Source organism: Amblyomma mixtum, chromosome 7 (genome assembly GCF_055824585.1).
Source record: "Amblyomma mixtum isolate Tamu chromosome 7, ASM5582458v1, whole genome shotgun sequence".
NCBI lineage: Eukaryota > Metazoa > Arthropoda > Arachnida > Ixodida > Ixodidae > Amblyomma > Amblyomma mixtum.
This window is the reverse complement of record NC_143018.1, coordinates 36,470,063-36,496,347: the sequence shown is the minus strand read 5'-3', so window position 1 is coordinate 36,496,347 and position 26,285 is coordinate 36,470,063. Positions and strand designations below refer to the sequence as shown.

General features: G+C 44.8%; 1 protein-coding gene across 2 annotated transcripts in view; it reads left to right on the top strand.

Moving 5' to 3' along the window:
- The window catches only part of Slip1 (SLo interacting protein 1), a 177,977-nt gene extending 152,213 nt beyond the window's left edge, over positions 1 to 25,764 (top strand). Inside the window, exons 2-10 of one of the 2 annotated variants that reach the window (XM_089552261.1) lie at positions 13,058 to 13,338; positions 13,805 to 13,889; positions 14,921 to 15,016; positions 16,694 to 16,756; positions 17,340 to 17,438; positions 17,603 to 17,671; positions 20,500 to 20,613; positions 22,005 to 22,373; positions 23,240 to 25,764. In XM_089552261.1, coding sequence (XP_089408387.1) covers positions 13,058 to 13,338; positions 13,805 to 13,889; positions 14,921 to 15,016; positions 16,694 to 16,756; positions 17,340 to 17,438; positions 17,603 to 17,671; positions 20,500 to 20,613; positions 22,005 to 22,373; positions 23,240 to 23,965 — 1,902 coding nt within the window. In that variant the 3' untranslated portion in view covers positions 23,966 to 25,764. The remainder of the gene's footprint in view (positions 1 to 13,057; positions 13,339 to 13,804; positions 13,890 to 14,920; positions 15,017 to 16,693; positions 16,757 to 17,339; positions 17,439 to 17,602; positions 17,672 to 20,499; positions 20,614 to 22,004; positions 22,374 to 23,239) is intronic. The other variant, XM_089552262.1, reaches the window with a different exon arrangement.
- The last annotated feature ends 521 nt before the right edge of the window (positions 25,765 to 26,285 follow it).

The window sequence follows — 26,285 nt, the reverse complement described above, 5'->3', positions numbered from 1 at the left end:
AGTGTCTCAGGATGAGTAATGTAATGTAATGTAATGTAATGTAATGTAATGTAAGCGCGGTATTTTTTTCACTATTTCTATAGATGAATGCAGCATCTAGTAAGACTACTGGTCGTTTGTCGGTGGCACTGATCACGAACATAGTCATCTTAAACCGATTTTATTCAAAGAAAATCCAGTTGTTTTCTTGCAGTGAATTATAAAGTTAAATAAAGATGTCGCACCTTCGACCCCCCCCCCCCCCCCTCAAAAAAAAATGAAAAGAAATAAAGCTCATGCTATGATGTCTTGAAGGATAAAACACTTCGCTCTCGATCTTTTTTTTTTCCCTGGCACACCGTGGAGGGGCAACAACTTTTCACTTCAGCGAAAACTTGAAGTGTGTACGCATGTGTAAAACACTTTGAAGCGTTGGATTAACAAAGCATAGCAAAGCAAAGAATTACCAAAGTGTTGCAGCAAGGCTGCATGTGTGGCAGGCGGCTGCTCAAACTGAGAAAGTTGTCGCTAAAGTTCGATGTATGCTGCAAATAAAAGTTCACGTGGTTGTTTCATGTACGCAACAGGATTGGAACAATATATTTGTAGAGGTTGCACAACATTGAAATTTGGGCCATCGACTGTATCACATATTTCCGTAATTGCATTCACAAACAAGCAATGGGTTCTTAAAGAGCAGTTCAGGATTAGGAGTATTAATTCGGCAGTAGAAAGGGCTGTAGTACCTCAGGAAACACTCAGAAAGTTCCCGCGGCAGAAAGACTGCAAATAAACTTCGTTTCAGAGAGCTTAGCTATTCCGATACCTCGTGAAAGAACATTAGACCAAAATAAGCCAAGTGTGATAAAAGCGAATAACACCGAATTATTGATTAGCACAAAAAGCAAATACTTAAATGATGACGTATTAAAGAAAAAGTTGACTTACAGTAAGAAACCCACCAATAAATTCAACAGTTCGCGGTTAAAAACCTCGAGAGATAGACTTTTAATAAAAGTGAGAACTAGTATTCAAAGTAGGACAAAACTGAAAGAAATAATAAACGAGGCAAACGGCACCATTGCTTTCGTTCCGCCATACCTAAGTTCCTGGACGCATCGAAGCTCAACGTGCTTTCGGACAAAGTGGGCGAGCGATCCACAAGAGGGGTTTGTGTCCTCAGAGGGGGAGCCCACCATTCTACACTGGCTTCGATACATGTGCGGTAACCGTTGTAGGGCTCGCTAAGAAACCGAACAACCATTCTGCTAATGCCACTTCTGTATTAAAGGACCGTGAACCGGCTGTTGACTCTGGCCCTAAGTTCGGGAAAACTATATACACGAAAAGGCGTAACAAAATTCGTGCAGGTGAGAACGAAGAAAAAATACGACCAAGAAACTGCAAACACTGTGCGGAAAAGAAGGCGACGAGGAAAAAAATAGAAGCAAGCACAACAAAGCGAAAAGGAAGGTCAGGCTTGTAGTCGTAAACGACCCTGTCCCCGAGGCTAGCGACGAGATTTCGTCTCTGCTATCTCACACCGTCGCCTGCCGTTCCGGGGAAGCTGTAAGAAGCCGCGACCTAGACTTCTTCTCTGAGCGTGAGGACGTTCCTCCAAACTTGTACGCTTCTTTCCTGCTTGTGCTTTTTTTTTTTTTGCTCTATACGAAGTTCACGCGGCTTGGGGTCTGGCTTTACGACGATCTTTGACGGGAAGGATGATAGCGACGCCCCTTCGACCGTATACAGCACTGCCTGGGGCTCCTCTTGTGTCAAATGGCTGCCGAGCCTTTATTGGCTGTTCGCCGCAAATGGGAGAGCACGCCCAGCTTCTTCGCTTGCACTGCACTCATTCGGTTTGCTTCTTTTTCGTTTCTCTCTTTAGTTGTAGCTAAGTCCGGAGCTTCGGGCAGCGTGTCATACTTAATGGCTTACGTGGGAACGTGCACGGTAGCACAATTTTCGCGGACATCGGCGGCTGCGGGAAGCAGACAAGAGATATCGCTTCCAGGAACACCCAGGGCGATTCCGGGATAACGGCTCGGGGGTGGTCTCTGTTTTTCTTTGTTTTCCGCTTTGTTTTAGCCGAGCAGTGTGTATTTGCTTGTTATCGACAGAGGGCTCTTGATGAGCATGACGACCCTCGTGCTTAATCTCTGTCAATAACTTCCGTGTCTTCCACCGAATCCTGGATATAAAGCAGGTCATAAACAGACTTCAGGCTTTATCTGGTAACTATTTTTTCTCCTGATCCCCTCTTTAGCCCTTTTTACGATCGGAAACTGCTTCCTGTGACGTCAGAGTGGATGTCGTCAGGACAGGGAATGTTATGGGTCTTCTCGAGTTCGATGGGCGGTACTATCCAGTGCTCAAGCGTCCGAAGAATGGATCAGAAAAAGAATCCCCACAAAAAAAAAAAAAAATAGTCCCCGGGAACCCATTCACTTGCTTCGGCAAGGGCTGCATAGACAGCAGTTGAAGAATATTTAAAATACGCACTGACATGCAGCAATCAACCAACAAAGTGGTTATTTGACCATTGATTTCATGGTGATGACGAAGATGACGACGTGCTCCTCAAGGCGAGCTCGTAGTCACCTATGATTGCTGTCTTAAGCTTCGGTCAGTGTTTCCATTGGAGTGACAAGCTTCACTAAATAGATGAACAATCTGTGAGCGAAGACGATACAAAGTATATGTAGGTGACGCAGCATCATAAGCCAGAGGAATAGCTTGCATTGTAAAGATAGACATGTTTTGTACTTGAACTTATTTGTGGATCAACGCCTCATCACCTAAAAACCATCACCCCAAATAAAAACAGTTCATTACCCTTCATTCCTGCAGGTCAAACAGAGTCTCTTGCTTGTAACATGTCGGCAGATCCTCACTCTACAATGGAGGAGATGAAATACAGCTCTGTTGACAGCGCATAGCTTACTTCACGCATGGGTGGAGGAGTTGCTAGGTTCACATTACTTGAAGATAGAGTACAGACTGTAAAGGAGCGGCAGAGGGGTTAACCGGACTCACATTTAGCACTCCCGAAGATTTACAAACGATATTCGCAGCCTTCCTCACTTCTAGAGCTACGAGGTACCTGCCTCAAAACGCTACCACGAGTGCTACTAACCACCTCCTTCTCCGATCCTCCGTTCCGATTAGCTCATGCAGTGCCTGAACGTGCAAGGCAAGAGTATTAAACGAAAGTATCGCTTCCTATAATCGTGCCGTCACACTGCCGATAGTCCAGGGGAAACTTGGCATACAAGCACCACATTCTAAGAGAGCAAAGGAAGTGGAACAGCCCTCGGCAGGAAGAAAAACAAACAAAAACAAGAAGTCGAAAGAGCGAACTGCGGCAGCAATTCTAAGGGTGAACACACTGTTGCGATCGTAAGTGCTTGGGGGATTAATTTTTATGGGACCATTTCCTCGGAACACGGCGCGGTCTCGGGGTGTCTCCTCAGACCTCCTCAGCCCCTTCTTTACGGCCTTCCTAGATGGCGCCAGGAGACACCTGTTACTCGCATGGAAATACCGACGCCATACAAGGCTCTGCTCAGCGAAGCTTCTTCTGGACCCGACGACTCAGTGGGGTTCTTACAACCAGGCTTAACGGTAGGCCGGTGCGGTTTTGTGATAGCGAGTGAACAGCGCGGTGAAAAGCTTTCTCCCTTCCCCCCCCCCCCTCTCCCCGTCCCCTCATAAAAAGAAAAAGATATTTAGTTCTCGGGATGTAGATACGGGACCTTCAGCAACTTCAGTTTTAGTCGCTGCGTAGTTAACTGCGACGCGTGGTTTCCTGCAATGAGCAGAAGTTAGACGGCAATGTCCTCTTGAGAACCAAGAATAAAAACAAAGGAGGCATTGTTAGCACTTTACTGCGTGCAAACGTGGTAGCCTTATTATCCAGTTCGAAATAGATTATACCATTCAAGGAATAACAAGTAACTCTGGCCTCCGTCTAAGCTGATGAGATGTAGCTTGGTCTCAGAGTATCTCTTATCAGTATCTCTTATCATCAGTATCTCTTAGACTTCATTAAATTTGCAAAGTTTTTTACTCATATAACCATCCGCTTTTCGATCACATACTCAGCCCCAAAGGAAGTGAACAAACACTGTAAAAAACAACATAACTCGCACCTCATTGGTGAGGCTTCAGGATGCTATTCAGCGGAATAAGTTAGCCACTAAACAAGCGAACGTTTCTGACAAAATTTCTTTTAATGCTATAAAACGGGTATTAAAGGTATCAAACCCACTCTACCGCCAAACCATTTCATTTCCCGCTGAAGAGACTGGCTGTTCAATATTTCTTTTTTTTTTTTTACTCCATATTTCGTGGAATTACTTGTCACATAGCTAACTCTGATAACAAGCGTTGCTAGCGAAAGCGGTCTTCCATCTCACAAAAATTGGTGGTTTTTGGATTCGAAGTCCTTCCACCGCAAAAACTTTTACTGCCGTTCACCATGTCGCTCTAGCTATCGTTATTTAATTGCCGAGCACCCCTAACGGTGCCAATTATTCTGCATTCAGAAAGGGGGGGACCGCGAAGCCTTTGCTGAGAAATGAGGGGTCGCTTTTTTCAGAAGCCCCTCTTAGTGCGCATGCGTCATCGATGAGTGGTTCTCTCGCTCTGCAGACGCCAGGGCTTCAGTTAACGCAAGCGTTCGCGTCGTCTGCTGCTGGCGTCTTCTGCTTCCTGTCGTCTGCACTCCCATGGCGTTGGCAGCGGAGGAAACTTCCACTCATTTTCTAGCCCAGCCTCTTCAACTTGCCGCACAAACTTTCGTTCCTTTTCATTTTCCTGTTCTGCTTCTCTAGTTTAGAGCTGTGTTTTCGGTGTCGACTGATCCTATAAGACTAAGTTCTGAAGTCACTTGCATTTTTATAATTTTATTTGCATGCCGTGTTTCCAGCGCTCATTTGCCTGACATTTTCGCTTGGAATGTGCTTTCTTACGAACCTCTTTGTTCGCGACAAGGTCGGACATCGCCAGAGGAACAAGGGTACATTCTATTCCTCCAACCTCTTCGATGCGCAGCTTGCTTAGTCCTCGTCGTCTATCCACGACGTCTGCACTGTGTCGACCGAAGGAAGCCGATAAAGCGGGCTCTACGCATTAGCTCGATCAGACTCACGAATGCCGCTCTTTCACTGCCTTGATCTCTCTATCTCTTTTCTCCTTTCTACTTCGGCCGTTTCTATCGTGTCGTAGGCGGACTTCTGGCTTGTGTCTCGTCGCCACCGGAAGGTTTCGTTGGCCTCGTCAGAAGACAGCGTTGTGGATATGTTTGCTCACTTTCCCGCTTCGTTGGCTGGGTGCATTCCAAAACCCCCGTATCCTTCGCAGGTGCCGGCGTAATCCTTTTAGGCGCTCAGACAAGACGACGAAAAGGATCCGACGTTTGACGCGGGCCCGCTTCTGTGTGCTTATCTCATTACGGAAAGCGGTCCAAGCAAACAAACATGCCGCTAATGTGATTGATAGAGTGATAAAGATCAATAAAAGACATAAATGAACGCAGAAGCACCCTGAACTTAAAGAATGTAACTTGATTTCGAGAGTGAAGATTCCGCGTCTCTCTTGCTGTCGCTTAACGGCCGAGGTTTTCAAGAAAAATTGCTTTTAAGACAGCAATCGCAAAGTTCTTGCTACGAGGCCTAAGCACGAACCCTGGACCTCGAAATAACTGATGCGCTTGGTGCATCTTGTGACCAGCACTGTATCTTGTGACGCACGACATCCATTTCAGTAAGAGAATGCGCGCGTCAACTTCTGCTGCCTGAATTTCTTGACCCACAAAGCTCTCACAAAAAAAGCAAAAAAAAAAAGCACCCTTGTCAATGATTTTTTTTTTGCGTGGTGTTTGCGGAATGCGCATAACATTCTCGTTTCTGCTTGCCTTGCCGGTCAAGTAATCCTTGTTCTCTAATGAGTAACCTTCCAATAAAAATTACGGACAAAAATTTCTCTCCACCTTTGCAGCTGCCTGACTTACTCTATATAACAGCTTTAGCACAGACTAGGTAACATTAGAGAAACACGTAAAACAAATAACGGAGCTACATTTAAAACCTGCAACATAAGATACCATGGAGGTGACATCTCCTAAAGCGCCTCTACTTTTTTGTTTTTTGGAATAGAGTTGCCCCTTTCTTATTCACAATTTATTTTTGCTGTCTGTCTCTTGCAGTTCGCGGAACTCGAAAAAATAAAATTCACCAGAAGAAATAGGCCTCTCTATTCAGAGCGTCCATTTCACCAAAAAGCTAGTTCAGTTTATCTGGGCCGCACGAACTTTTCGCCTAACCCACAAATTCAAAGCAGCCAGCTGCGTCAGCACTGTAAGAAAAGGCACTTTGTTCCGCTTGCAAGCGAAAACGAGGCAGCTCTGCACTGGGTGACAAACTGCCGCCCGTTAGAGCGGCGCGCCCCGCAACAAACCGCTCTTAACGACGCAACACCGCCTATTAGAGCTCGCCTCCGAGCTAGCCCGCAAAAAAAAAAAAAAAAGAAGAAGAAGAAGAAAAGCTCGGCTTGTAGCGACATCTGACGCTCTCTGCTTCCACCACCGAGGAGAAAAGGGGCGAAGCGCGCGTTATTACTGCGCAGATAGAACAACGGTGGTAGAAAGTTTTGTTCTCGTTAGTTCGACGCAGCTGTCTAGAACGCTGAAAGCTTGTACGCACATAAGCTTCGATGCTAATTACGCCGAGCATTTCTTATCACCATAAGCGCTGAGCGCCGCCACCACAGTCATTATAATAGCCATCAGCACTATCATGATCGTGTCGAATCGAAGAGGATCTGGTGCCGTGCTTTGCCGGTGAATGTTCGCGTAATTAAATTGACTTGCAAATTTTCTGTCACGCGCGCGTACGGCCTTCGCGATGCGTGATTACGCTACTGACTGCTTCCGAAAAAGGTATACAAAAATAGCATGCAGTAAATTCTAGGATGGTCGCGATCGGCTCTGTGAAACATAGTGTGTGGACTTCCTTTCACACAAAATGTGCAATACTTTAAATCTCATACTTTAAATCTCAATTTTACCCTCCTATGCACGGTATCTGCAGCTCTTTGGACTTAACAGGGCCTTAGCTATCACGCCTCCCGCTATCACAATTGCCAGTGAACGGACAGCGAGCGACCACCAGCCAATCACCAACCAATTTTTAGTGCAAGGAGGTTTGTCTGTTCAGACTAATGATTAGCTGACCGCATCTCCACAGCTTCCACACCATTGCACAGATTTTGACGGTATGAAAAGATGCAGACCGGCACATTATACCACAGCTTAGGAAACTTCGCTGACAAAAGCGCCCAAGTAGCTTTGTCAGCTCGCGCTAATTATCATAATCCTTTTATTACGCCCTTCTTTGACGCATACGCAGTTTTCTTACTAAACCGTCCCTCATTACAACAACACATGCTTGCCTTCTTCGGAAACTTTGCAAACAACGCTTCCCGGCGTTGCGTCTTCCGAGCGAGAGACACTTCCTTCCTGTCTTCCACTTCCGGCAGGCAGGCGGGCCCTTTGTACGCGCGCAACCTGGCGCTTTCGGGGCTTGGGGAGAGGAGGAGACGTCGCCCACACGTTTAATCTTGTCGCTCCTTCCAAGCGGCAGTCGTGGCGAGGCTTCATATAATTAGGGGTTACACTTTTAGCTTTTATTTTTTGAAAATTGGGAGGATATCCTTCGCTGTTTATTTGGGAACGAAATTTTCAGGTTTTCACAGCGAATATTTCCCACTGAAGAATTACTGTTTTTTTTTTCTGTCCGTGATACTCGGGGCAGCTCTGAGCGGTCACAAACCGCTCATGAAACTCAGATTTAAGTACACACGCACGCAGAAACACAGAAACACACTGCATAAATTAGCGAGAAACTCGGTTATCGGGAGTTTGTTTTTTCGCCTTATGTTCACAGTAATCCCACAACATAAAATTTCACAGATTCTCGATTCAACTTTGCGACTATCTCGTTAATGCGCGTTCACTATGCTGAACACATATATGTGCACTTTCTTTTGCCACCGTGGATGGGCGCAATACTGAGCTTACACTGCAGTACGTGCATGCTTTCTCACGACCGCGGTGGCGGTCATTATGTAAGCACAAACAAGATGGAAATTTATTGGTGCGGACCAGTCTTTCTCTAAGCTGAAGTCGAAAAACAGCCGAGATAAGCACTGAGCCTAGACTACGAGAAAATTGCGACCGTGGAATTGTCAGAGGCAGAGATATGAGCGTTGGAAGCATTTCTTGCCTAACTCTAGACGTGCGCTCGCTGATATTTGAGAACTGCGCATTCGTTTCCCCCCTAAATTTTCTCCTGCCCAGTGTTTCTTTCGTCACTTTTCCTCTTTCACTCATTTTTGCTTTTTCGCTTTCGCACTGGGTGGCGCTGCGATTTCGGAGACCCGATGGCGACCCATAATTCATTTTGCACAAAGGATGCGTTGGGAGCACGGGCGGCTCTGGGAATCCATTAAGGCGTTCACTGTGCTCTAATTAGACCCTTCGACGTTCATCATCTCTGCCCGCGCGAAGCTTGGCTCTTAATGGACGCTCGCTGCCTTCCAACTCCCTTCTCTTTTCTGCCTGTTTGCTTATTACTTGCTTTAGGCCTGAGTGTCATGGTGAGACTTCGAAGGCAAAAAACTACAAAATTGGGCTACCACATTGAACAGTACGGGCCTGCGTTGGTACTTTGTGATGCAAAGCTGCCCCATAACGTTGGCGAGCAAAGCTTCCCTAGAGGGCTGTCCTCATTGGCCTCACGATTACTAAAGTGCAGAGTTAGCGACATGCGATGGCGATGAGCGACTTTTGACGCTGATATTAACTTCTCATCTCGTTAAGAGCTCAGTGAAGAAACAAGGCTTACCATCATTGAAATTTGATGTGTTCGGTTGCAGATTCCAGCTCTAGGGGTGAACGCAGGTCGAATAAGAAGCAAAATCAGAGGAAAACGGATGTATGTGATTCAGTGACCGCTGGCATGTATCATGTGCAGTTTTATGATTGTGTGACTTCGACTGGGACTTGTGTTGTGTGACTCCTATTATTAATAATTTGACATGATATAGAGAACTAGGATGGTTGATACTAGCACTCCCCCCCCCCCCCCCCCCCCCCCCCCCCGTGGCAACAACAAAGCTTCGCGTTTAAGGAAGCAGTCTTTTAGTCTAGCTGAAAATTATGCGTATTTTCTGAATTCTTAAGTTACACGGATGAATTCTATTGGCTGCAACGACTTATGTCACCCGATTCAGAGCGCGGTGAATAATGTTTCGAAATTGTACCGGGAAAAAAGCCTTCCAGCCGTTAGCTGGTCTAACGCTGGCGACAATTATTGAAAACATTGTTCAAATTAACTTCTATTTTGATTTTTATTACTGCTGCCTTGAGTACCAGCTCGTAGCAAGGCTCTTCGGCATTTGTTTGGATCCACTATTTCCATTTCCGACATTTTTCTTCAATAAACCTGTACCACTCAGAGGGATCCCTGTGTTCAAACGAGAGTAGGAAGAGTTTCAACAATCCTAAACAAGCCATCATTTTATTTTCCCGGAATCTTAAAAGAGTACTTCACCTTTTAGTTACTCTGTATGCGGCAAAGCCAGGCAATAATCAAAAGGTGTTTTTAAAGGGCAACTGAAGAGTTTTTAGAATTCGATGATTTTAGCCGAGCCGAATGCTTGAAACCTGCAGGTAAAGCATGCGAAATCTTTTTGCGCTACGATTTGAAATGGTGATGTAATCGCCGACTAAAGGGACATCGGTGTTCAGGCTTCTCTGCAGCGCACAGCGACAGCCAGAGGTCCCAGTGATGACGTCACATACGGTGGCGCTAAGTTTCCAGCGAAGAAGCGGTTGTTTGCAGGATGAAAAAGAATGCCGTCGAAGGTGAAGCTCATGAAGCATTGTTTGGCGGCATCGGAAGACGCATGGCAGCATGTAGACGAAGGCAGTGGACATCTGAAATGTAGACAGTTATGACGTCACCTCGAGTTTCTCCGCACTTCTCTAACGCAGTGAGGAGAAGCCTGGAAATCGTCGTGGTTTTAATCGGTGATTGCGTCGCCATTTTAAATGCTAGCGCAAAACTACTTTGCACGCATTACCAAGAAGCTTCATGGATTCGAATTCTCGAATAACCTCGAATTGTCAAAAAAACATTTCACCCTCCCTTTAAGGCGTTTTACTCCTTGGTAGTCCCATGCTTTCCACACTGCCACTGCTTGTCCTGTTTCATCGAACAGACAAAAAAAAAGAAAGATAAAACGCTAAGGGACACAGAATTTGCGCACCGCAAAAATACGACGTGACTAAATGCCAACCGAGAATATTCGACATTGCGTGCGCCTAGGTGCCTATTTTTGCTTTGCCAGTAATGGCTTCAAGGAAAGAAGAAAGAAATTATATAATAAACAGCTCCAAAAAATACGATAGAGTTCAGTACCATTCAGTAGGAATACAAAAACTACGTTCCGTTGTCCTTCATGCAAGATGATCTTTCGAACTCGGAAAAAATTTTGAAGCCTCTGGTTTCCCATTCCGCCCCCCCCCCCCTCCCCCTTCCCCGCTTTCTTTGTGCGTATGCGCACATCCTGAGCAGGGATCATTATAGATCGCTGATCTTCTAACGCGTCTTGTTTTCCATACATCACTGTATTTTTGGGACTGATATTTTAATTTTAAACTTTTACATCAAAACTGCTTTCTTTTTTCCTATCCGTTCTCGGGGAGGTGTTTTCAACCTGTTCCACACCGCATGTAGCCTTGGTTTGCTTTCAGCACTTCCACGTGTTTTTAACTTCTTTTATTCTGTACTTTTCTTACATATTTGACTATTTTACTCTCTTCTCGCTTTTTGCTTCACTCCTTTCTTAGTCGGCTTCACTCCTTTCTTAGTTTGCTGCCGTTTTATAATCTCCTTCCTGCACCCCCACTCTTATTGGTTTCTGAAACCTTCTCTGCACGTTTTCGAGGACGCCTCTGTTTTAAAACCAAGGGATTTACCGCTTTTTAGCTTCCCTATTTCACTTCGCTGTGGCAAAGATGGCGCAAGTACAACGCCATCTGTTGACAGCCACCATTTGTCTCTCCTGCCCCCCTTCACCCTTTTCGTACCGTGCATTCACTATGGAAAGGCGTTCGCTTCAAAGTTCCACACCGTGGCTTGGCATTGCTCTGTGCAACTTTTTGGTTGGCTCCGTCCGTTGATTTCGCTTTGTTTCTAAAGGTGTTATTTGTTTCGGAAGCGCAAACTTCCAAACAAAACTTGCGCCCTCAGCCCGCGCGCACCCGGTCTGTGTTGTCTTTGCTCTGCGCCCGCCTCGGCAACTTGAAAAAGAATCGCCGAGCGACCGTATTGCCGAGTTTTGGAGAGGAGGATTCGCGAAGGGGAGGCGCTCCGGAAAACAAATTTTAGCCGGCACCGACCTGCCTTTTCTTCTTTCTTCGTTCACTCACTGCTTCTTCCTTCGTTCTTCGCTGGTGTTATTTTGCTTGTTTGATTCCCTTACTTCGTCCAGACCTTCGTTTCTTTTTAAAAACCTTACCGCTCTCTTCCTTTGTCTGCTGTTTCCAGATACTTTTCTACCTCTAGCTCTCAGCATTCGTGGTGCGTTAAGGCGCTGTACGTGTCTTCTCCGCTTGCCGTTCTGGAGAAAAAGCGGACGCAGCGATTCGCCCAAATGCACCGAAGAATCTTCCATTTCGTTTCTCGAGTTTTTCTGCAGAGTGAGCAGGAACTAGGAAAAAAAAAAAACATACCTTTCCTCCGTGCGTATTCTTTCCTTTCGACTGAGTAAATTGGTTGACTTGAAGGTGTAAGTGGTGCATATGCAGGCGTTGGTACAACTTTTCATGTTTTTTACTCATTTTCCTTATTTGCTTCTTATCTACTCTCACTATCGTACCCAATATTGCTGAAAAAAAAAAGCATATTTGAATGGGGAAGAGTATATGAGCGCAATTTTTTCATATGTTGTAAGATTTCACTATAACAATCAATATATCTGCACATCTCCGTCGGCAGGCGTGCTCTTTTTTACTATTAACGTTTTTGTTGTCGTCAAAAGAATTCCCCATTACTTTCCTACTGCAGTTTTAACTCCTCGATGCACGCGATGAAAACGCTACAAAAGAAAGATTTTGTTAAATATCGGAAGAATGGAGCATTACCTTCAATATTTCCGTTACCGCACCTCACAGTTTTCAAATGTTTAAAATTTTTGTCCCAGAGTGTTGGACATGATTTCGCGGTTTCGCCTCTCAACGCTATGTGGTGCTAAAAATTACAATCTGAAAATCAGTGCATATAAGTGAAAGAAAAAGTAACGTCCAAAAATAGCTTCTTTATCGCTTTCTCCTTTTGCTTGAAACGTCCAATCCTACATTTTCTGGCGGTGACCTTCATACTTCATCCAGCGCGCTAACGGCTTCAGGTTATTTAGGGGAGGAGTTTCATCCCGTTTTGCCTCTGTGCTGTTGTATGCGAGTAATCCAGCGAAGTCTTCGTGCGTGCGTTAACGGCGAGTGTGCGATCACTTTTAATATATGTTCGTAAATTTTTTTTTTGCTAATGTTCTCTTAACTGACTAGTCGTATATAAAAAGATGTGTGGCCGATTGATGTGCAGATTGAATTACTTAGTGCTTATTCAAGGAGTCTATCGTGTCGTTGCTTTGGTAGCCTTGCTATTACTTCACTAGAAAAAAGTGAAATATTTGACTGATAAACTGATTATTATTGCAATTATGGATGAAATCATCGACACATTGATTGACTGTGAGCTGGCGTCACTGTTTCCTGCTTCAAATTGGAGACACTTGCTGAAAATGTACCACGAAACTATCCAAAAAGCTCTGGACACCAAATAATTTGAGAACAAATTTGATTTGCAAATTTTCCGGATACGAGACTACGCTCTTGTTTTGTGTGTGTTAACCTATTGCAAACATCGGCGTAGCTGAGAAAAGATGTTGCAAAATACTCTGTTAATACCTGTTTAGGCTTAAAGTTTATTCGCATTATTTACTTTATTCGCAGGTGAATGGCCGCGACGTCTCCAATGCTACGCACGAAGAAGCCGTGGCAGCGTTCCGGGCCGCCACGGAGCCCATTGTGGTCGAGGTGTTGCGCAGGGAGCGCCGCAACGGAACCGGAAGTTCGTCGGATTTCGGAAGCGGAAGCAGCTGCGTCGGAAACCGGGCCAAGCAAGTCGTGCCGCCACCCTCTTCTTTTTCGCAAGGCTGCATCGACGCGGCAGCGCAGACGGAAATCGCCTGGTGGACGCCTCCCCCTTGGGAAGGGTCCTTTCTCCCCAACGGGTGCGTGTACGCAGATTCCGATGACGCAGTTCCTGTTCCGCTTACGTAGCATGCATTGGCGATGACGCCTTTCTTGTATGCTCCACGGCGAGTGCAACCTAAGAGCAGATCCAGTGGGGTAGGCGTAATGCCGCGCCTTACTCAGCGGTCAGCAGGCAGTTGCGCCACACTTGGCCTCTCCGCTATGCATCACACTGATTGGTCCCGCATGCAATGGCGTCACGCATGACGTCATTCCTACTTGACATGGCAACGAACCAAGCCGAGTTGCCGAACAGTCACTTCACGAGCGACAGTATAGTGACGCCGTGCGCACTCTTCCAGGAAAGACAAAGAAAACAATAAACAATACATTGACCCCTGCAAACAGCTGTCCCGACATCTCGCGTTGCATAGCAGAAAACCCCCGGCGATTTCTTTTTCTGCAGCTGAGCGTTCCTCCTTTTTTTTTCATTTTTAATTCCAGATTAAGCATACCTCCGCCTCCAATGAGCCCTCCTAGCAGGAACGAAGATCCAGACGATGACGATGGTTACGACATTGAATATGAGGTACGTTGTGCAAAACTGTATTCAATAATTGCGCAGCATTCAACCCACAACCCGAGTATTCGTGAATGCATTCTGGAACTTCATGAACTTATTCCGCATATTTTCAGCGTTTAGAGATGGAAATCATCGGCTTGCGCTTTATTAAGAAACGTTAACTGGCTTCTTAAAACAACAGAGGAAAAAAAAAACAGTGAACTATTCACGAACCAAACAAACATCTTGAAGATACTTGAGCAACCGTATTTGAGAAATTGCACGTTGACATGGTTGCTTTATAAAAAGGCTGTGGCGATGGTGTTACACATATGAAGCTGGAAGCAACATTCAAAGGTAAATAAATCCACTCAGCAAGAAAGAGGTCAAACAGTACTGCTAGGGCCGTCTGTCACGCTTGGCATTTTTAATTTGTAAATCAAACACCAAAATGAATAATAAAAATAATTGAAAATTGACCCTAAACTTCACGCACTCGCTAATCAAGCAGCCAAGAACAATATCTATCTTAAACAGACGAGCTTTTTCAAGCGCTGTCCCTTTTACCGATATAGGGCATAAATGCAAACAAGCCATTGCAGGCATAGTACGCAGTAAAAAAGATTCTATGAAAAGTAATGACACATAAAAGCAGCTCTCGCGAGCTCGAGTGCCAACAAATAAGCAAGAAATAACTACTGACAACGTGGAAATTTCTCTAAATTTTTCGGAATTCGTTTCAATTCAGGGCAAGAGCTTTTCCGTTTTGCTTTGCTTAAATCTTTCTTTTTCGACTATTTAAACACGGAATGAACACACATACTTGACATAGCGGTACATGGTTAGAAGGCATATAGGCGTTCTGGCCATTAGGGCCATCCTATGTGAACGTTGCCAACAACTTCGCCATTTTTTGAGTGAAGCACACCACTTCTTTTTGTCTTTTATGACATCGTGCACACAAACATTAAGCGCAAAGAAAAAAGAACCGTAAAAGAGAGAGAGTGAGTGAGAGAAGAACAGTGCCGCGAAGTTTATTTCTTTCGTCAATTATGCAGGAAGTGACATTAATCAGGAACGGAAGCGACAAGCTAGGCCTGACGCTCTGCTATGGGGACCCCGAAGAACAGGAAACAGAAATATATGTAGGAGAGGTAAGTTCGAAGTCCATGCGCTCAGTAATTACAAAGCCAGCTAATAAACTGTTTGCTCCCATCATTCACTGAAGATTGCAACTCAAAATCCCTCTATTGATACTGAAAGATCGTAACGCTAAACGAAGTGTTTTGAAGAGCTTGAATATTTTGAGGAGTAGAAATATGAATAACTTGTTTATAATCATGCTTTATGATTCTAAAATTGATTGATTGATTTTTATTTTCAAACAGTCACTACAGGACATTACAGCGCTAGCTTCTGGCTCCCTAGCTAAAAGCTATTGGGATCCATGCAAATAGTTTAATTTAGTTGTAAATCGCAGTTGTAAATTTAGTTGTAAATTTAAATCCAAGGCTACCAGTTTGAATTTTACTGTAGAATTGCCTGAGAACTCTTGCTTACAGTTCTTGGACTTGAGATTGTTTTTCAGTGAACCGGACCACTTGTGTTGGATGTACATGCCTAGAACAAAAAAGGCCCTTTTACCCTATGACTCCTGTCACTCCAAGCTTATTAAGAGAGGAATTGCTTCATCCTGCTTGAGGTCATCGTTATTTAAGTCCTGTTTTCACAAGATTTCACTCAGCTTTTCCGCTCAAGTTGCACGCCTAAGTTCTGCTGGGTTTCCCTCGTCGCTTCTGCAGGCCGCTGCCGGGTCTCTGTTGAAAACCCTCGTCTCAACTTCTAGTGCTCGAGAACCTGTCATTCGTGAGAGGCGGAAGTTTGAAGTACTGCCCTATGTACATAAGACCTCGCATGGCCTGAAGAGAGTGGCAGGGAAATTCGGTGTGGAAATCTTCTTTTCGGCGCCTTGTAAGCTGTCCCGTTTGTGCGCGCTAACTAACAATGAATCAAGAACAAAAGCAGGCTGTGGTGTTAACCACAAAATCAAGTTTGTGTCCTGTAGAATGGGAGTAGTGTACGAAATCCCGCTTAGTTGCGGCTCAGTTTACGTTGGGCAAACGGGACGCTGCATTAATAAGCGCCTACAAGAACATAAGAATTCGTTGGGCTCTCACAGTGGCATGCATTTGCCAAAACACTGTCTTTCGTGTGACAATAAATGCACGCCACTCTTTGAGCGCACAAAGATAATCGGAAGGGCCAAAGACCAGAAAACCCGTGAGGTCATCGAAGCCTGGCAGATTGATAGATATGGGCCCGAAAAGTGTGTAAGCGAGGCTTCGGTCCATCTGTACAAGAAGGAACTGAAGTTCCTGAACTCGATTAGATAGAGATGGCTTGTTGCGCATGCGTAGGGTTGGTGATGGAAGGAAGATGTGTTTCATTAAACAGTTGCAAGTCCGCGCTCGTCCTGTCTACTTCTTCCCTGTGTATCGTCCTTGCGTGGTTTTCGTTCTTAGTTCATGGATTACCAACTAGCCCCCCATCGTACACTCCTTCATAAGAAAAACTATTTGCATACATATCGATGCAAAAGGATGGCTTCACGGAGGTTGCTAATTCTCAGCTCAAAGCACCTGGCGCAGAAATGGTTTAAACTGCACCATGTTTTCAAGCACGTGAAATATGTTCAGGCTTTGTATAGGTGAAAGCTGAAAAATTTTGATACAAAAGCCTGATTAACTTTTACGAACAAAGAACTAATAAGCACACGTAAAATTAATTGCGCTGCCTGGCCTTAAATCACAGTGTGGCCATATTTCTTTCAGATTGATCCAAGAAGCGTTGCGGCAAAAGATGGAAGGCTACAGGAAGGCGACCAAATCCTTCAGGTGAATATATATGAATAAAAACTTCGTTATTCTGTGAGGCATGTGATTAGCAGAGATGGTGAATGTTAAAGCTTTAAAACCAAGATTTAAGCTCCCTGAACAAATTGAAATTTACAGCACTACATCCTTCGCTCCTGTCGCCGATGTTTTATATATTCATTGGCAGAACTTACACAAATCCAGTCATCAGGAGTTTGGCAGAAACTAGATCATTTTTTTTGTTTGGTACAATTGGTCAGGATTACCTGAAATATAACGCCAAAACTAGAATCAGCGAAATTTTCTATGGAAAGAAAAAATAGGGCTATGATGCAGCGTTAATGATAGAATGACCGATGTCATGAGCGGCGCGCTGCTGATTCCAAACTACTGTCAATGGTTTGTTTGAATACCTTGCAAATAAACTGCACTCGTATCTTTCGTACCTGCTTTCAGCTATTTACTGGAAGCTGCCTTCAGTGGCTTTACAGGTTTCTCAATATGCACAGCATAAATGTTCTTTAGTTATACGGAGGAAGTAATTTCAGCTCATAATATGTCTCACGTCAGTGGCTTGTCTCTAACTGCTCACATTTGTATGCAGGTTAATGGAACGGACGTGTTGGGTCGAGACCAAGCCATTGCGCTTTTCTCCGAACAGAGGCCCGACTTCACGCTTCTTGTTGCAAGGACGCATGTTTCCGTGAGTAACACGTCCCGCATATGATCAGTCGCAGTGGTTATTTGGTGCTAGATGTTCGTGCTTACTAACTTTCAAGTTCCTGATGACGGTCTATAAGGTCTAGTTTACCGATTTTCAGTTATCGACTGAATTTGGTTGATATTCGAATTTATGTTTTCATGCAGGAAGCCTCATCCACTAGCGAAGATCACTCAAATTTTTCTCTTCCTCGTCGCCGTTACAGTTCTGTTCTGGTTTGTAATGCTTTTTGTTCCTTATTTCTTAAAATAGCAGAATTTCTATTTTGTGTTCGTTTTCTTGTTTTGCGCCTAAAGACTAAAAAAGACAATCGGGCGCCGCTGAGTTTTTTAGTCTGTTTTATATGTATGTCCTTTGCAAGGGATGAGCAACGGGGAAAGATTCCACGCTTTAAACTTCTCACTCTCATTCTTAAGTTAGCTTTGATGCTCATGTTCACTTTTAGTCGCTTGACATAAAACAAGTAAACTCTAGTTTTTCGTTGTTCGTATTGCGTGCGCATATCGTATTACCATTCCGCAAACACTCTTTTCCTTTGATAATTTTTTAGCACCCTACCCTGCTGTGACGCCAGAATTAAAAGAGTGGAATTGTGGCTAGAAGAGAAATAAGTTTGTTGTCTTTGAAGAAGTTTTTTTAGAGAGAAGGGCAGAGAGTTCCGTGCGAGGGAGCATACAATCTGTCCCGTTAATCTGTGCTCTGAAAGGGGAAGATGAGACGAAAGAAGGTTAGGAAAGGTTACTGTGGGCGTCAGCGTGATTACGATAAAGTAAAATCGCGGCGATGCCTTTATACCTCTATTAAGTCAAAACCTTAATGAAACGATGCAGGCTTTAAATGGACAGATAACAAGTTATGTAGCTGCGTGGGAATTCATTTGTCGCAGTATTTGTTGGGCTGCCCATAATGGAGTTTACAAGCGTACAGAGGTGGATTGGTGGGTCGCTCCTGGAAGGGGTGGTTAGAGGGGTAAGGGGAGGGGGCGGTACCACTTTTATGCGAAGCATACTAGCCGCACAACCAAGCTCTTCCTTGCTGCGCCGCGCGGCCGCGTAGCTACCACTTGACCTACATCGGCGCACCACGTGATATGACGTCACAACAGCTGTGAAAGCTGGGGCACAACTTGTGCGCTCGCTTGCGGACGCGCAGCCTCCACCGGCGGCCTAACTCCCGCTCCTTCCGCTAGGGGCGCTGACGTCACAACAGCTGTGAAAGCTGGGGCTCAACTCGTGCGCTCGCTTGCGGACGCGCAGCCTCCACCGGCGGCCTAACTCCCGCTCCTTCCGCTAGGGGCGCTGACGTCACAACAGCTGTGAAAGCTGGGGCTCAACTCGTGCGCTCGCTTGCGGACGCGCAGCCTCCGCCGGCGGTATGCTTCGCATCCTAGGCTTAACCATAAGCTAAGCCAGGCCATTTTTTTATGCAACTATGTATGTGATATTCAAATTTGTATTATTAAGCAAAATTTTCTCGCTCGAGGGGTGGAGGGGGTGGTTCGATCGCCCCGATTAGGGGGTCATTCTACTTCCTTATATCTAGGCTTCATTCATGGATTTCAGCCACCGCGGTGGCTCAGTGGTTATGGCGCTCGGCTGCTGACCCGATAGACGCCGGTTCGATCCCGGCCGCGGCGGTGGAATTTCCATGGAGGCGAAATTGTACAGACCCGTGTACCGTGCGATGTCAGTGCACGTTAAAGAACCCCAGGTGGTCGAAATTTCCGGAGCCCTTCACTACGGCGTCCCTTATAGCCTCAGTCGCTTTGTGACTTTAAACCCCAATAAACCAAGCAACCAACCATTCACGGATTTGTTCTTGTACCGGCTTCGCCTCTGTTTAGATCTGCACGGTATACAATACTGAAGACGCGCTCCTTTTCAGCAGCTTAGACGAACACACGCATGTTCGTATTTGCAGTCGAAGCTTCTCTTTGCTTCTGTTTTTTTTTGCATCTACAGCGTGACGGTAGCTGTAATACTTCACAGTGTCATATTGTACCTTAGACATATGAATGCGACTTATCTATGTTTATCTAGGCATACAGTTTTCGATTCTTTTTCGGCGAACATTATTTACTACGCATCAATATAATATTTTTTTCGGCGATATATGGTGTAGTTATGTGCGCTGAAAAGTTGTTTCTGGTTTATTTTGACTGTTTTGTCAGCGTCAGCATTCGAGCTACCTGCAATTAATAGACAAATAGTCGTTTTAATTACTGACAAAACGCATATAGCGGCGTTTGCAGAAGGAAACGCTATCGCCAGTAAAAAGAGTAACAGAACGTTCATGGCGGAACCGTTGAACACGCAAGTGAATGTTGATTTCTATAAGCTGAGTTGCCGTGTTATCTGGGTTGTTGCGCAAGCTTGAACGAAACAGCGGGGCATCACGTGATCTGCGTGCTGGTGACAGCAATGGAACTACCGCTTAGCCTTTACGGAGGCCATTGCACTTTTTCTTCATACTTATGCATGGTTTTGAGCTTCCTCACGTGCAGCGGAGACACGTGTTAAATTAACTGCCTTAAGCGATGATAGTTAACAGCACTAGGCTACATGTCAAGGTATGGCGACAAGGTGCAACCTTCCAGTCTCTAAATGCCTGTAAGATGAAGGAACTATACCTTAAAATGAACAACTGTGCCACCTAGCCCAACGGCACACCATCTCTCCACGCCCTTGTCTCTAGCAGTTTGTTTGTTTTATGCTTTTAATGCGTGCAACTCCTGCTCAACAGCCAGCAAGTTCCGGCTAGCGCGCTTCAAGAATTTTGATGTTTTGCGATTCAACCGAATTCCAAAAATGTAATTCGGCGTGTCTCTATCTTTTTTTTTTTTTTTGGCCAGAGTCTAATTTCAAACCTTCGACTTCGCATTCTTTATGGTTTTTTTTTTCAGGTCAACTCCTACTTACACAGTCATGAGTATTGCTGTCCTCTGTTACTGCAAATTACTGGCCTTGAAAGGGACGTTTTTTTTTTGTATAAATGCGTTCAATGGGCAAATGCAAACTTTCATAGCGTTATTTTACAAATTTAGGAGGAAGATGAGGAGGAAGATGGAAATGAGAAAGATGACGCGACAACTGCAAATAAAGCCGATGTGCAGCAGCAAGCACCATTCCAGGAAGAACTCTCTGAAACTGAAACACAGGTATGCGATCACCTAGCAGAGAACCTGGCGGCATGGTTTTTGGTCTGCAATAACTTGCGTGGGCTTTTTACTGTAATGTGCATAGAAGCGTATCGAACAGAGTTCACTAAAAAGCCCTATTCTTTTTTCGCGTTAGAGGCTCTTGAAGTTGAGAAAAAAAATCTTGACTGAATTGTCTGAATTTCGAGGAGCAGATGTCTCTTGTTTCTGTTCCAGCAATGAATTCAGCAATTTTGTCAAGAGTTAGAAATTCGCTCTCCATGCTGCTAAACACGATCAGAGGCAAAGCCTCCAGTATAATGCATTAATGTTTAACATCACATTTGGTCTGCTGTGTTTGACAGAAGAGAACAAAATGAATGGGCAGAATAGTTCCCTGCTTTTACACTTCAGGGAAGTAAAACAAGCCAAAAACAAACATAACTAAAACTAAAGTTTTTTTTTTTTAAAGTAGTGCCCGGGTCCTTGTGGTTGATAATCAAATGGGTCGTAGCGAAAAGTATGAAATACTCATCATGTTTCATAGCTTTTGGGCCCAAATCTGCATTGCCTTGTGTCTGGTTGTGGCAAAATATCTGAAAGAAATGGCTTCTGCTTGTTTTGCCCCAATTATTTGAGGCCGGAAATGCGGCCTGAGATTCGTAGCTTTTACGACCAGAAATTGATGGGGCATCCTCAAAACGTAACATAATTAAAAAGAATGCCAATGCATTTTTCTTTGTCAACACGGGCCGTCATATTTTGGAGAATAAACAAATTAGGCCGCACTAAAATATTTTTTTTGTGGAAATTACACAAGAAAACAAATTTAACCCTTAAAATCACGACATAAAGTTAAGATATGCAGAATACTTCAGTTCGAAATCAATCTAGAAGTACTTAGGAATCATGGACAACAAAGTCTGTAGATGCGAGGCATAAATGATTACCATTTATATGGCGTCCGAAAGTGGCAAAGGTTCATAAAAATATAGGACATGCACTAAGGAACACAAGATGAGCACCCTGATCATTATAAGCCTTGCGTGTAGTGTGCAAAGACACAAGAAACCGCGGGCTGCTATGCAACTGCAGAGCACGAGCCCTCACACATCATTTCACCTCCTTTCTACAGCCTTGCTCTCTTTTGTATCTTTGTGGGGTTCTTCATTCTCGACGTCTTGCCTTGTCTCCACTTCTTGGAAGCTAATTTATTCCCTTTGTAATTTGCTTCACTTCGCACCTTTTTTGCCCAGCAACCAGCAATGGGTGACGGGTATGGAGGCTACAGCAGACAACAGACTTCCATTAAAAAAGTGCTATGGATGAACCTAGTAGATGAAAATCATTTTGACTCGTTGACGACCAATAAGAAGTGAAGCCTAAGCACGAAGAGCTTTCCAACTTTCCAGGTGGGCACGCCGCTGCCGGACAACGACCTTGAGATGAGCGTGCTGGCCAACGAGTTCCAGAGGGTCATCCTGGACAAGAAGGCGGTGTCCGTGGAGCAGTGGCTGCACCAGGGCACTTCCGGCCTCGCGGCGTCCCCGCAGAAGTGGGACGCCGCCGACAGCGGGTCAAGCGCGTACCACACGGGAGGCTCCTCGTCCGCATCGCCGCCCACTCTCGAGCTTGGCGGCCGGTCGGGTTCCCTGCTGTCGCTCACGGGAGCCCCGGCTACCACACCCACCCACCCACTGTTCCAACCGATGACGCGGGCTCAAGCCCCTGTGGTATCTTCCGGCCACGGAACAGGCCCCACAGAGGACAAGTCAACGCAGGTATAGTTGCACCCCTTCTGTGCAGTCCAAGTAGTTGGGCAGTGTTATGGAACAGTGTGTACATAGGGAATATTTGTAATTGGTATATGTGTAATTTTTTGCGCAGTTAAATGACTTCCATATTGCAGTGGTGGTACGTCAGGTTCTAGGTGTCAAATAAAAGTCCAAAGACAAGGTTATACAAGTCAGTGAGGTTTGTAATTGTTACATGGGATGGGCATGTAATAGGTAAAGACCTCCCTAAGCAAGTTTGAAATAATCTACCCTGCCTTGTGAGAGTGACTGGCACAACGGAGTCCTTGGACCAACGGAGAGCTTTTAATGTGCCATCTTGAATCACGTGATCTATTTGGGTATGTATACACATGGCAGATGAAGGACAAGCAGGTCGATTAATATGGCTGAGGCCTGTTTTGCTGGCACACATACATATTGTAAAGGGGAAGAGATACAGAAGTGAGGAAGAGAATTGATAATTGATATAGCCCATACAAAATGATACATTCACATGCAGTCCACCCTGCCGCGGTGGCTCAGTGGTTACGGCGCTCGGCTGCTGGCCTGAAAGACGCGAGTTTGATCCCGGCCGCGATGGCTGAATTTCGATGGAGGCGAAATTCTAGAGACCAGTGTACTGTGCGATATCAGTGCATGGTAAAGAACCCCCGGTGGTAGAAATTTCCGGAGCCCTTCACTCATAGGGCGTCCCTCATAGGCTGAATCCCTTTGGGACATTAAACCCCAGTAAACCATAAACCAATTCTCAAAAAACGGCCGACTGACATCTCTCACTTGCAATAATAGATTCATTCATTAATTCATTCATTCATTCATTCATTCATTCATTCATTTGTCTTGACTCGCAGATGAGAGACTCGGACCTACAGAGCTTAACGAGCTGCGAGTCCTGTCGCTGCCACTTCGACTTCGCCACGTCGCCACGCCGGCTGCCCAAGACAGTCAGTGAGCCGGCATGTGTCCGTCGTGGCTCTTCGGTGCCAGACTATGCCTCCCTCTACCCGACCATGTACACAAACCCGCAGAACCTCCAGCACACCATGTGGCTGCAGCAGAACCTGTTCCGCGAGGCCCTGGCGCGACGGAACAGCCGAGCCCAGGTGGCCAAGTCATCATCGACGTCTTCGTCCAAAAAGGAGCACGTCGCGGACCTGAACGAGGACGTTGACCTCAAGTCACAGTGGAAAGTGAAGAGGAGAGCCGATGGCACTCGCTACATCACGCGTAGGCCAGCGAGGACAAAGCTCTTGAAGGAGAGGGAACAGAAGATTTTGGAGGAGCGTAGCGGATTGACCACGGACGACGACAACCACTCGGAGCTCAAGACGGGCAAGTACTGGACCAAGGAGGAAAGGAAGAAGCATCTGGAGAGGGCTCGCGACAGGAAGAAGAAAGAGATGATGCTCAAGCTTAAGATGGCCATCCTGAAGGAGGCACATGAAGGATCTGGCACTAAGAAGTCATCCAGTGCCACTGGGTCCAGAAAGAAGCGCGAAGTCTCGCCTTCGCCAGAGAGCTTAGTTAGTGCTACAGGGGACAAGACTTTCGCCCTTCTAGCTGTCACGACAGTGTAGGGCCGATTGGTGTGCACTTGACAAAACAGTGAGCGGGAGGATATGTGTTTCATTGATTCGGTATCGCTGTCTTGCTAGAAGTGGGGCATTCTGAATGAATGAGCAACTCCAGAACATCTCCGTAGAAGTGGAAAGCAGCGTCCTTAGTTTATCTACACTGATTACGAGGTGTATGTGTTCCCGAAAGTGACATTGACATATGGACGTGGCATCTGCTTGTAGAACTTCTGCACACTTGCTGTGATTCGTAGGCCCGCTGGTCGCAAGCCCGCAATTTCGTACTTGCCTGCAAATGTCGCTTAGAACGCCTGCATGAAGGACTTTGTCACTAAGAGTGATGTTAACAGAACCTCGAGCTTTGCAGATACTGTTCACTGAAAGTTAGGAGCCAAGCGTTTCAGTACAACTCGCAAGCTTCATCAAATATGGCTGAGAAAAGTTGAGTTGCATCTACTAGAGCATTAGAATCATAAATTACTCCACTACATCCGTGGTGACATGCTTCTCAAAATGAAAAGAAACTGCAGTACAATGCCAAGGCTTACTGTGCTTCCACCTTGTTTTGCAAAGAGGAAGTGGCGTGATTTTGCCAAGGATACAGACTTGAAGTGGTTTTTCTGCTTGTAACTATGACGGTTTATCTGGAAAGACCTCTTCACATAACGTGTGCATTCTTCGTAGAAGAAGGATGAACAGCAGTAACTTTCTTCTTATACAAGTTGTAGATTAACCACTTGCATGTAGTACTTTGGAAGTGAGCCTAGCTGCTCTGTCCGGAGCAGCGACAACGAAAGCTACCATAATCCACATTCTCCCCACTTACGTAAAAAAAAAAATTGTGGTATGCTTCTCAATGTGTGAAACAGATGATTTATTGTCATATGCTTCTTGCATGCACCCTAGTCCCTTGTTTTCAAAGTGCACCGTAATATTTATGATCGAGAATATTACTGTATATTTGCTGCTTATTTCTGAAAGCTTCAGGAGTATGTGTTTTTACCTCCTCCCCCTTTATCATATCTCAGTTTGATAGATTTGGGAGAAGAATGACTGCTTCACTGGTAATGTAGTGCATCACGATTACTACACATGAAGGCTTATTACTTTTGAATTTGTGGTTCTGCATTGATTGGAGAACTTAACAAATATTGCTCTAAATACTATGAAAAATATACTATTTGAGTTATAGGTGACATTAGGAGGGGACGTAGTGAAACAGACTTTGCTTTCTGGATGAAAATCAATTACTCTTTTTTCAGTGGTAACCACAAAGAGCTTTTATCTTTTCCTTTCTTAAAAGAACCAGAACATATGAATGATGAATGAAAAAGTTTATATTCATCATTCATAGTTTCAATCTTTTTAATCTACGTCAAACTTACTATTATTCAAGACTGCTTAGAATAATGTCTCAGTTAAGCAAGAGTATCCAGTCACAAAATATGCTTCGTCACAAAGTGACAGTATTACACCACTTCGAAGGCCAACTCATAAAGTTTATGCTAATAAATTATGCAGTCATGAATCATGCAGCATTTCTTGTGGCACAATTCTTCGTAAATTGAATGTTCCCGCATGATCGTTTTTCCAACTGTGTCCCGGACGTGGTGTCTGACCTCTGGTGTGGTGCCGTCATGTACAGATGAAATGTAAATACGGGCACTACGTGTTGAAGTGTTTGGTGAAACATATTTAAAACTTTTCGCAGAGATTTGTACAAATATCTTTGTCCGAAGGTGCACGTGCCATGCAGCCTGTTTTTTTCTTTTCAGGGTGAATGTTGCGTCATTCAGAAAAGGGTAAAAGAACTAAGAGAAAATAAATGAATAAATAAAGATATCTGAAAAAGTGACATCTTGTTCACTCATTTCTAATCGAAGTGATCACTTCTTCAGGTGAATTTAAGTTCGAGGTGGTTTATCCATAGGAAGCATTTTTACGTTTTAGAGCAACTCTTTAATAACAAAACGTATTAACAGTGATTACAAGCGCCATACATCATGGAGTACATCATAGAATTTCTCAATGTTACTTAGAAAAAAAAAGTCGCACCATCACCCACGCCAATTACTTGACTAACACTTCATCCACCGCTATAAAGCTGGGAAGAGAAGGCTTCTTATTTTGCTTAGCTTGGGCCGTCCCATAAACTTTAATTCTGCCTTAAAATCTGTAGCTGTGCCGTGAAGTGCTCCTCTGTGAACAGAATAAATTATTTTACACATGCGCTTTTAATGGTTTCGATGGATTTAACGTGAAGGAAATTTCAATACTTGGCTGTAATGGAAACTTTCTGAGCATTTCTTGAAGGTTTGCCCCG